Below are 12,492 nucleotides of genomic sequence, written 5' to 3'. Positions count from 1 at the left end.
GAGATGTTCAGGTGTTCAAGGCCCCTTATAACCTAGGCCCTCCTGCCTTTCTAGTCTTTTTATACCTTTATACTCCCTAATATACACTCTTTGATCCAGGGACATTTCTGGTTGTTTCATGAACAAGATATTCTAACTCTCAGTTCAGGGCATTTTCTCTGGCTATTTTTTTTGTTATTATAGCTTTTTATTTATAAAACATATGCATGGTATTTTTTCAACATTGACCCTTACAAAACCTTCTGTTTTAACTTTTCTCTTCTTTCCCCCTGCCCCCTCCCCTAGATGGCAGGTAGTCCCGCATGTTAAATATGTTAAAGTGTATATTAAATCCAATATATGTATACATATTTATAAGTTATCTTGCTGCTCAAGAAAGATCAGATCTAGAAAGAAGGTAAAAAAAATCTGAGAAGGAAAACAAAAATGCAAGCAAACAGTAACAGAAAGAGTGGAAATGCTATGTTGTGGTCCACACTCATTTCCCAGTGTTCTCTGGATGTAGCTGATTCTCTTCATTCCTTAACAACTAGAACTGGTTTAGATCATCTCATTGTTGAAGACAGCCACATTCTAGCTATTCTTCATGCCTAGATCTCTCTCCCTGTTCCACTCTGGCTTCCTTTAAGTCCTAACCAAAATCCCCTCTTTTACTACAAGTCTTCACTAACAACTCTTAATTCCAGTGCCTTCCCTCTACTAATTATTTCTTATTTTTCCTATATATAACTAGTTTTGTACATATTTTTTATCTGTCTCCCACATTAATAATAAGCTCCTTGAAAGCAAGAACTCTTCTGATCTTTTTTGTATTAGTAGTGCCCGGTACACAATCTTTCTCTCTTTACTGACATTCCTTATGGCATGTTTGCAGGCAGTCTTCCCTATGTCTCCCCTATTGTGAAATAACCCTCACATGCTCTTTTTGGAGTCAATCTGGTTTCCTCTCACTCCCCTATATTCAAGCTTAATAAATATTGATTGATTGTTTTGGAGGACACAGTGACAGAGCTGATGATAAAACTAGAAGATCTTTACTTCACCAGAATGATTGACATTCAGATCATCCAAGCAATGTGACCAGATATGTCACTCTTATCAATACTATCACAGACCTGGAATTTGTTCTCTGAACTGTTCTGATAGTGTCCAAGTTAGCTTCAGGTTGTGCTTCCAGATCCATCTGCCTACTTGAGCTTCAGCCCAACTGGCATCTTTATGGACCCTCAGTTTTTGATATAGAGAAGAACTGACATTTGGGATTTAATAGCTATATTATTTCCAAAATGTAAACACTCAAAGGTATCCCATCATTGTAGCCCATGAGGAGGAGGGAGCTATTGTGCGGTTAAGTGAGAAACGCAACTTTTTGAGATAAATAAATGCTATGTCAATAGAGAGTTCTCGTGTAAAACTAAGCAGATGCTAATGATATTATAAACAGCATTTATGTCACAGCAGAAGGTTTGCAACTATTAGTGAAAGGCATGAAAGGAGGCCAGTCTACTTGCTTATATGATTCCACTCTAGTTAAGAAAATTAATGGCACCATGAAACAGATGTAAAATGGCAGCATTACTTATCTGTGATGTTATTTTCAGGATACTTGAGTGCTGCCTATTTAGCAAAATGAAAACTCTGGCTGGGATCCATTATGGCAGCTGCTTTTTTGCTCAAATAGGGATACTCAGATTTTGGAGAATAAGGGCAGAAACTCATGGGTCATCCAAAGTTCACAGGGGCCAGCCTGAGTAAATGAGCTATTCAGAGAAAGAGCTTAAAAATTGAATCTCACAACTTTAACTTTCTTTTATTTTCATACGGGCATTACACCTTGACATGTCAGAATAATATATGGTGTTATGGTGTTTCTACTCCAATGCTGATTTTTAAAAATGAATTCAATTTTGCTTTATATGAAAATGGATCATTTATATTCTCCCAAGTCAGTAAGTATATTTATTCCTCTGTGGGATCAAGTGAAAGAAATACAGAGGCATAGGTTATTCCAATGGGGAGTTAGTTTTTTACATTGTAAACCATGTCTTCCATCAAAGTCTGCTTTATATTTGGGAGCTAATGATATGATATTCTAGATAGTTTAAACTCAGTCTTACTTGAAAAAACTGAAAAAAATGACTCTCATTGAAGTCTCTGGCTCAATAACTAGTAAACACATCTTTAGCATCACAGCCCTATAGGTAATGACTTCATTGAATGATAAAGACATTCATTAGTTACATAAGCCTCTATTTGGAAGTATGTAAAGATAATTTGTCTTAAAATTAACAAAAGGCAGCCTAAAAGGATGTCAGCGCGCTGTTGGACACTTTGTGAAACTTTAAGCATTGATAGACATAAAAAGAAGGGTATCTACTAAAGGAAAGAAGATATAAATTGAGGGAATGGCTATCAGTTTGATCTAAATAAATGCATAATTTTAAGATGTTGCTTAGCAGCATGTTGCTATGGGGCATTTATAGCATATTTGAGCATATGGATACTGAGTCAGGAAATTCAACCAAAGACCAACCAAAGATGGCAGAATAATGGCAAACTAGAGATTAGGATAAATGCTCTATTCTAAAACTTATTGCTTTTCACCATTGAAATAAATAGGAACATGAATAAACCTTCACAGAGCAAGAATCAAAGCTCATCTATGGCCCAGCTTTTTAAACTGTGGTTCATAGTAACTGAATGTGGGGGTTGTGAAATTATGACTTGTTAGTAAATGTTTGATTTGTAAATCTATTTTATATGGCAATGTACACGGGGTAAAGTAAAAATTTATCTGGTAAGAAAGTTTAAAAAATAGATTGAAGGCCCCTTTAAAAGGCAGCAGTCATAATAAAACATTATAGTTAATGACTGTGGAACTGAGAGACAACAGAATGAACTCGAGGACAGGGACCATTTCATTTCTCTCTCCAGTGTCAAGAATTAGGGCCTTGAATCTGTCATATTCAATTGAATTCATTGTGTGCCATGAAGACAAGGCATCAGACCTGAGACTTTATCAATGTCCAAAAAAGAGTTCCATTACCACCTTGAGTAAAGTAAATGGAAAAGAAATGAGAGAAGTGTCACTGGACAAAATGCTTACATCTCGAAGCCAAAATCTGTTAAAGCTAACAGCAATGCATGTTACCCAATGAACCAAGTTATACTGGATAGCTATAAATCGTCTAGCTATGACTGATTAAATAAAGAATTGGAAGCCTCCCCCTGTAGCACATACAATCTACAATTACTGTCAGAAATATTTCAAAGTTTGGGCAAAATATATCCACAGAGATTTACAGTTATAAATGATGCTTTGGGACTCAAGTCCTACATAAGATTTTATAACAGAAGATGGCAACATTTCTTTAAGGTGTCTCACACCAGCCATATAAAGATCTGTCTCCCCATGTTTTGGAAATCAGTGATTGCAACAAGAATTAATCAATACTTTCTCTCTGTCATATCTTGACAGAAAAATAAAAGATATGCAAAAAATCATTTTAGGTTTTAAAAGGGAAAAAATTAGTAGTAGTCCACAGAGTTTTGTGGTCTTAGAAATGTTGTAGCCATTTTCCTGCTTATTTTTAAGCTTCATTATTAATCAAGAAATTTTGTGAGTCACGCTTTCTTGATAGAAGACAGAACATTGTGATCTCCTATCTCTTTGTATATGGATGACCAGAGCACAAGTGCCAAACAATAACACTTAAAAACCAAGTCTGTAACAATATTATAGTTCAATATTATAGTTTGCATTAGTATATCCTTAAAATAACTTCAGGGAAGATGAGGATTTTAGGCAATGCATCTTAATGGGATGAAGATTATATAATAGAAACCTGACAAATATTAACTAAATTGAGCAGTGGTTTCCAAATTAGTCACACAAAAGATTTTTTTAAAAGCATCACAAAAATTTACCAAGGAGTGCTGTGACATTGCTATGTCTCATCCTGACCAGAACTCAAATCATCAATAGCTGGATTCAGTAATACATCAAGAACCTATATATGGACCCATGTCCTTATCCTAGCCTGTCTGAAACTAAGTCTTAGGGAATTTCTTGAGACTCAGAGAAATAAGTAACACACTTATATAGTTTCACAGCTAGTAAATATCAGAATTCATGAAGAAGTAGGTAAAATTTGCCTTCATGCCCTCTTTTTCTGGGTCCTTTTCTTTCACTGGGGCATTGAGGCAGCTAGATGGTGCAGTGGATAGAGTATGGGCCATGGAGTCAGGAGAACCTGAGTTCAAATCCTGCCTCAGACATTTAATACTTACTAGCTGTGTGACTCTGGGTAAGGTGCTTATTAATCCCAATTGCCCTAACAAGCAAAAGTTAAAAACAAATACACAGATCACTCCTCCATCTTTAGGCACCAGGTTCTCTCACCTACTCAATTTCTCCTGCACTGATTTTATTCAGACTAAGTTGAAAGGAGTTTTATATGCCATTCCTCTCAGCAGGTTTTATATTTGAAGGCAGGATTCACAGAGAAAGAAATGCAGAATAAAGGAAAGAATACCGATTTTGGGATTTCTTACATCAGTTTTTCTATTCTCTTGAAATCACATCATGGATACCACATGCCCACACTTCAGGTAGCTTCTGTGTGAGAGGTCTAGGTCTGAACTCTCATATTCATTTATGGATTTTGTTTTGGCCCTACCTTCTGATGAGTTTACAAGTATTACAATATGTCCATTTATATTTCAAAATATTACCTACACAGGACTGTGTCTAAATTTGTTTTTTAGGGAAAGGGATTATTGAAAAATATGAAGAGATGATGAATAAAAAGGCACACACACACACCAGAAAATATGAATCTGTTTCTGTCCAAGTGCTTGGTGACTGCTTCTGAAGCTCTTGCCAACTTGTCTGCATGCCCTGGCTTTGAACATTTGGAATATCCCCAGCCACGTGCAAAATCTATACTTATCTTTTAACTTGAAAAATAAGGCAGCTGAGGTCTGTTTCAGGTTGGCAGTCAATGCAGCAAAATATTTTTCCCAAAAGGCAGAGCACTATCTGATGGAGAGTTCTTTTTACAAATAAATTCAAAATAGAAAAGAAAAACCAAAACCAAAACCCCAGCAGTGGCTGAGTTTGAAGGATGCAGCTATAAACATAGATGAAACTAATAAGGGAGAGCATGAAGTTTAAAGCTAAAATGGTCAATTACCAATACCTATAAGACATATCTTGAAGGACAAAGTTCTTGGCAAAGAGCTATTGATTTTCAAAGAATCCTAAAATCTGTCAGGGCAGCAAGACGAGGATTTACTGTAAAGGTAAAGTATTGATGTGGGCAACACAGTGGCCTGTACCTGAAACCCATGGAAACTGTACAAAAATGCCACTGGAGACTTAACTCTTTTCGATGATGAGGTGATTCAGGAAAATTCCAATAGACTTGTGATGGAGGAAACTATCTGCATACAGAGGACGGTGGGGATTGAATGTAGATCACAACATAATGTTTTCACCTTATTATTGTTGTTTGCTTGCTTGTTTTATTCCTTCTCATTTTTTCCCTTTTTGATCTGATTTTTCTTGTTCAGCATGATAAATATGGAAATATATATAGAAAAATTACACATGTTTAACCTATATTGGATTACTTGCTTTTATGTAAGGGGGTGAAGGAAGGGAAAGAGAAAAATGTGGAACACAAGATCTTGCAAGGGTGAATGTTTAAAACTATCTTTGTGTGTATTTTGAAAAATAAAAAGCTATTATTATTTTTAAAATCCCATTGGATGGCATAAAATCATGGAGGAGTCATAAGGCTACTAGCATATGGCACTGGGCAGGGGTAAAGACCACCATTGCTGGTAGTGTGGAGCATATGCCAGTGAAGAGTGTATTTAGCCAAAATTATAAATAATAACAAGGAAGAAAAGAGAGAACAGAAGGAGTGGTGGAACTGAATCATACATTGTTTCATCTTAGGTTTCACTGGATCTTATTACCAGAGTATGTGTAATTTTTAGATCATGTGGACAGAAATACTTTTCTTATTGCTGTTTGTTAAGTTTTAGGCAAGTCCAATTCTTCATGACCCCATTTGGGATTTTCTTGGTAAAGATAATGGTTTGCCATTTCCTTTTCCAGCTCATTTTACAGATGAGGAAACTGAGGTAAACAGGTCAAGTGACTTGTCCACACAGCTAGTAAGTATCTGAGGCCATATTTGAACTCAGAAACATAGTCTGGACCAACTCTGTGCACTATGGCTACCTCATTAGAAGGGGCCATTAATAGAAAAGAATATGGACTATTCCTGAGTTAACATACTCATCATTTCAGGCAGATGAGACCTTCTTTCTCTAAGGTGACAAGCTGTGTTGTGGGCACACGTGGGTGAAGAGAGTGTCCACACTAATCATAGATCTTTGGTGTATTAATGAATTCATCTGTTGATGGTTTGGGATTTGGTCAGAATGAAACACAGCAATGTTCCCAACATTTTCTATTACTTTTTGTGAAACTTTAAAAAAAAAACCTTTTGTGTTACTACAGAGGAAAATGGTAATTCCTATGGTTTCTTCCTTCTTAAAAGTTTGCTTTATTTCTGATCATGGTAGAGCTATTCAAAGGGCCTTTAGTATTCAGGACACATTCTATAATGGAAAGAATTAAATTTCGAATGTTGGACCTGAGTTCGAATGTTATCTGCAATTACTAACTGTGTGAACTTGGATAAATCACATAATCCCTCTGGGCCTCAGATTTTTCAAAATAAGAGTATAATACTAAAACTGATCTCCTGAAGCTCTAAGTCTTTGTTTGATTTCTCACAGGCATTTTTAAGGAAGAAAGAATTAAGAGAATGCCATAGATTGCCAGAAGTCATACCATTTTTATAGATGAAGGTATTATTAGATGGGGAGCCCTCTTTCTCTACTCTACTAACACAATTTCTTAGGCTTTGACTTCTCAAAGTCAAATAAAGATAAGTAGCCCTGTTTTGAAGACAAAACTGTAAAAACACTGTTGGAAAAGCAAATATTGAAACTAAGTGAATTAAAGGATTGAAAGAGGCTCTAAAGATCATTTTATCCAATCCTTTCACCTTACAGATGAGGAATCTACCACCATTTAGAGAAATGAAGTGATTTATCTGAGGTTATATAACTATGCTTGGGCAGAGTTGAGAGCTGGGATTCCCAGCTCCTTCCATATTTCCTCAATGGAAATGTCTCAGTAGTACTACATCCAGAAATCTCAGAGAATGAGGTGGTTGGCTAAAGAGGAACAGGGCATATTTTAGAATAAAGACCCTGCTTGGGGTCAGCTACAATGGCTAGAGTGCTGGACATGGAGTTAAGAAAATCCATCTTCTTGAGTCCAAATCTGGCCTCAGACACTTACTAGTTATGTGGCTCTGGGCAAGTCACTTACCTATCTGCTTCATTTCTATCACCTGTAAAATGAGTTGGAGAAGGAAATGGCAAACTGCTCCTGTACCTTTGCCAAGAAAACCCCAAAAGGGGTCATGAAGAGTTGAACATGAATAAAGAATGACTTAACAACAAAACCCATTAGCTTATTTTGCTACGTACATGTATAACCGAGAGAATGCCCATTTTAGAATCTGTATCCCAGTCCTAACACACAATTCTAAATTGGCTGAAGCAACCTGAGTCATACCAGCTACCATCTGAGGCAAGACTGAAAGTCTTATGAAGCTGGAGATCAAGCTTACAAAAATCAATTGTAATTCAGTTTATGATCAGTACCAGAATTATCTTCATCTTTACGGATTTTGAGCTTCACAAGATCTTCACACTGCTGGAGAATTTGAACAGCATCTTCCATGGAGCAGTTGTCCAGTCGGATGTTATCGATGGCCAGAAGTTTGTCCCCAAGTTCTAAGGTCCCAGTTCTGTTGAAGAAATGCCATCACATGAAAAATTATTACTGCTTAAAGCATCAAAATATCATTATATATAATGTAAATTTTGAAAGAGAAATAATTCTTCAATTAAAAATGTATTTTTTTTACAATTATCTTTTGGGTTTTTTGACTGTGATTTTGGCATGAAAGTTATGACATTTAGCTATCAAGTATTAAAATATTAAATTTATTACTCCCTTAAATAAATGGGGAACTCATTGATTTAGGAATTGAACAGACTGTACGCAGGGGAAGTTCTCAAATGTCATTTTCTGAAGTCTGTCCTTGTTTCTTTTCAGTCAATTGAATATTCCTTTTTAAAATTATTTTCCTTCTATTCTGTATTGATTGTTAATGTACCTGCTAATTTACATGTTCTCTCTCTCTCCTCTTTCCCAACCTCCTAAGGTTTGTAAGCACTTGAAATCAACTATTTTCATGTTTTTGCCTCCCTTTGTATTCACAGTGTCTAAAGCAATACTTGGCATATGATAAGAACTTAATCAATGCTTGTTGATTGATTCATTGATTGACAGTCTTTCTTCTACTGTACAAAGAGCTGCTTTTTGCATTGGAAAAAGCATGCTTTGCAGCTTTATTTCCTTATATGGGATCTCTGTCAATCCCCAGGTGAAGGAAGAATAATTGGGGAAAATGAAATATAGAAGTGGTGACTAATAGCTTTACTAGTAATTTGTTTTGTTTTGTATGTTTTGGTTTGGAAGAAATCAAGGTTAGGTGACTTGCCCAGGGTCACAGTTACTAAGAGTTTGAAGGCAGATTTGAATTCAAGTCCTCTTGACTCCAAAATCAGTGCTCTATCCCAAAGCTTCTTCCCCCTTCCCCTCCATATGAGGTCACGTAACTGAATATGGTAGTAGGAAAAAATTTGGCAACAGTAAGAGGTATGAAACATCTTGCCAATATTGAATTCTTTATGTAAAAATAAAAAAGCAATCCATCTCATTAATATGTAAAATTGCTTCCATCTTTAATAAATGGTAACATGTATAACAGAATTGTTTTTAAATAAATTTCTTTATGAAACCTGGAGCCATGTAAAATTTTTTTAGGTGAAAAGGAAGAAAACATTTAAGAAACCCTGTTCTATCAACTGCACCACCCAGCTACTCCTTTACTAAGAATTGGTGGCTTAAAAGTTTTTGTTATTTTCAATTACACTCAATGAGTCACATGTATTTCTGAGATGAAGTGATAAGGGGTTGGGCCATGTGTTCTGGGGCTTACGAAAGGCAGAACAAGGGCTAATTAGAGCTTGGAAATACCTAATGTTCCAAGCCTGAGATAAGCATTTTAGGGAGCCTTTTTTTTCCTCTGAATGCAAAAGCTACCCCTGACTTGGCTCTGCTTCCTAGCTGAGACTCTTTATGCTTAGAACACAGGTTTTGGAATCTATTGTTGGGTCTCACCCTAAGTTTGGTGGGTCTCTGTGTCAACCAGAGCTTATCTAAAAGGTTTTGTCTGCCTAAGGTAGAAAGGAAAGGTTCTAGCATGAAGTTATGTTTTGTTATGCAATTATATCTATGGGAAGAATCCAGCTCATCTTTAGGTTATAGAAGGTTGGGTGAAAAGTGACCAAAGAGAATATATGTAGTTTAGGAAACATTCATGAACAACTCCTTGACCGATGATGCTATTCACAGAGATCAATTACTGATAAAACAGAAGTCCAACTGGCTGTCATAAGCTTGGAGAGGCTAGACTAGCCAATCAGATGAAAGAAAGTTGTCCAAAAGTAATCAATAACTTTGATAATCTAGTGTTTGACAAACCCAAGGACCCCAGCTTTTGGGATAAGAACTCAATATTTGACAAAAATTGCTGGGAAAATTGGAAATTAATATGGCAGAAACTAGGCATTGACCCACACTTAGCACCGTTCACCAAGATAAGGTCAAAATAGGTTCATGGCATAGGCATAACGAATGAGATTATACCCAAGGAAATACTAAAGAAGGGAAAGGGACCTGTATGTGCCAAAATGTGGCAGCTCTTTTCGTAGTGGCTAGAAACTGGAACCTGAGTGGATGCCCATCAATTGGAGAATGGCTGAATAAATTATGATATATGAATGTTATGGAATATTATTGTTCTGTAAGAAATGACTAGCAGGACGATACAGAGAGGCTTGGAGAGACTTGCATGAACTGATGCTGAGTGAAATGAGCAGGACCAGGAGATCACTATATACTGCAACAACAATACTGTATGAGGATCAATTCTGATGGATTTGGCCCTCTTCAACAATGAGATGAACCAAATCAGTTCCAATAGAGCAGTAATGAACTGAACCAGCTACACCCAGCGAAAGAACTCTGGGAGATGACTATGAACCACTAACATAGAATTCCCAATCCCTCTTATTTTTGTCCGCCTGCATTTTGGATTTCCTTCACAGGTTAATTGTACACTATTTCAAAGTCCGACTCTTTTGTACAGCAAAATAACTGTTTGGACATGTATACATATATTGTATTTAACTTATACTTTAACATATTTAACATGTATTGGTCAACCTGTCTTCTGGGGGGGGAGGAGGGGAAAAATTGGAACAAAACGTTTGGCAATTGTCAATGCTATAAAATTACCCATGTATATATCTGGTAAATAAAAACTATAATTTAAAAAAAAAAGAAAAAAAAAAGAAAGAAAGCTGTCCATTGTCTCACCTGTGAGCCACACTGCCTCTCTTGATATCTGAAATAACTAAGGGATCTCCTGGTTTTCTACTTGCCGGTGCTATCAAGAGAAAGACAAAAAAAAAATAGAGTTTATATTGATTTTATGCACAAAACTATATTCCTTTGGCTATTGTTTTTAAAAAGTACTGTTTAGTTTGACAGAGTAACTATAAATCCTAATTAGAACTATAGTAATAAAACTTTTAACATGTCCTAGTAAGTAAATATTTAGTTCCAGCAACTGCAGTATTTTATCCTCACCTGATTGTATTTGTACACACAATAGTCTTATCAGCATCATCATTCAGAGTTACAAAGAAAGCTATTTAGTCTCATTTATAATGGTTGAGTTTCAGTATTCCATTGTTTGAATCACTAAAATTACATCAATAACAATAGTGATAATTTATATTTATATAGTGCCTCAAAATGGCAAAAGTCTTTTTTTATGGCATTTCATTTGTATGCAGAATATCACAAGAATTACTTCCCCCAAATGTTATAAAATGAAGGAGCAATCAACTTCAGCTGATCAGGGGAAAAAGGGGATGGGATCAGAGAAGTCTCCTAGGGGGGTATCATATTTGAAAGATGGGCAAAATGTATACAGTTAGAAGTTGAGGATAGGATGCCATATTCTAGTGTAGGGATTATTTTTAGTGAAGCAGAGAAAAAAGGGAGATAGTCTTAGATTCAGGAAGACATTAATTGACATATTATCTATGTGGTTCTGTGAAACTCTTAATATTAGAAGAGCTAATATTTGTTGGTAAAGGGAACAAACTAAGAGGTTCTATATACCAGTGAAATTATATTCTGGTTCCTATCTTTATTTCTCCTAATAAATATATAAAACAAATCCCCACCATAGTAATGAGTTTGAAATTTAATTCCTCCCTGGAGTAGTTTTGTATAATTCTTTTAAAAATGACCAAGTTTTCATGACTTTCATTCTACCATATTTCAACACTTCCTCTTTTTTTGGATATAGGACATGCTAATCAAAATATAACTTATATATCAGGAGCAAACATGTTTTCTCAGAATCTATCAATATGTTTATAAAACATTTTGTAAAGATATATAACTGCTGTATAACAATCAATAGCTTTTCAAAAAAATAAAAATTATATTCTGTTGACCTGGCCTCTGATCAAAACCAAAAATGAAGGAAAGTCAGTAAGATCTTACTCTATGACCTTTATAAACAAGGGAAGCATCTCCAGAGATATTTTTAGAAGTTAGTCCATTTATGAACACAAGCAAAACTGCCAGGGTTGCACGCTAGAAAGTGTGTGCTGAGTTCCCCTGGCAAATTACAGAAACCCCTTTGGCTCAGCATTGAAAGATTTGTCTTTTGAGAAAAGGAAACACATTCTTCTTGGCCCTTCCTCAGAAAAGCTGCTGACTCAGAAGACCTTAGGAAGGGAGTAGCTCGGGTCTCTGTCTATGTCTTCTTTAAGTAGGGTAATACCTGCCCCAAATGCTCTGGGCACACTTTGAGTTCAAATAATCTGAAAAATGTCCATTGAATGCATATTGTATTTACAGCACTGTACTATACAGAGTCATTCACCTGAAGAAGTTTATAGTTTCATAGGGTGAAGGGAGATAAGAAAAATGTACAATAACAATATAAGGTAGAGTTAATAAAATCCATAAATAATAAGCTAGCATCTGTATAGCAAGGATTGCAAACCATTTTACAGATAATATATCATTTTATTATCACAACAACAACTCTGAGAAATAGATTCTATTAATATCCTTGTTTTATCAAAGGGGAAACGGAGGCAAATAGTGACTTACTCAGGGTCACAAAATCAAGAAGTATTCAAAGCCAAATCTGAATTCAGACCTTTCTGACACCAGGCTTG

General features: G+C 35.8%; 1 protein-coding gene across 11 annotated transcripts in view; it reads right to left on the bottom strand.

Moving 5' to 3' along the window:
• The window catches only part of GRIP1 (glutamate receptor interacting protein 1), a 762,478-nt gene that overhangs the window by 69,702 nt on the left and 680,284 nt on the right, over positions 1-12,492 (bottom strand). For all 11 annotated transcript variants that reach the window (XM_074269703.1, XM_074269706.1, XM_074269700.1 and 8 more), the window contains 2 exons: positions 10,604-10,673; positions 7,756-7,901 (listed from right to left, as the gene is read on the bottom strand). In XM_074269703.1, coding sequence (XP_074125804.1) covers positions 7,756-7,901; positions 10,604-10,673 — 216 coding nt within the window. The remainder of the gene's footprint in view (positions 1-7,755; positions 7,902-10,603; positions 10,674-12,492) is intronic.

Source organism: Sminthopsis crassicaudata, chromosome 5 (genome assembly GCF_048593235.1).
Source record: "Sminthopsis crassicaudata isolate SCR6 chromosome 5, ASM4859323v1, whole genome shotgun sequence".
Classification (NCBI taxonomy): Eukaryota; Metazoa; Chordata; class Mammalia; order Dasyuromorphia; family Dasyuridae; genus Sminthopsis; species Sminthopsis crassicaudata.
Note: the sequence above shows the minus strand (reverse complement) of the source record. Positions and strands in the feature narration are given on the sequence as shown.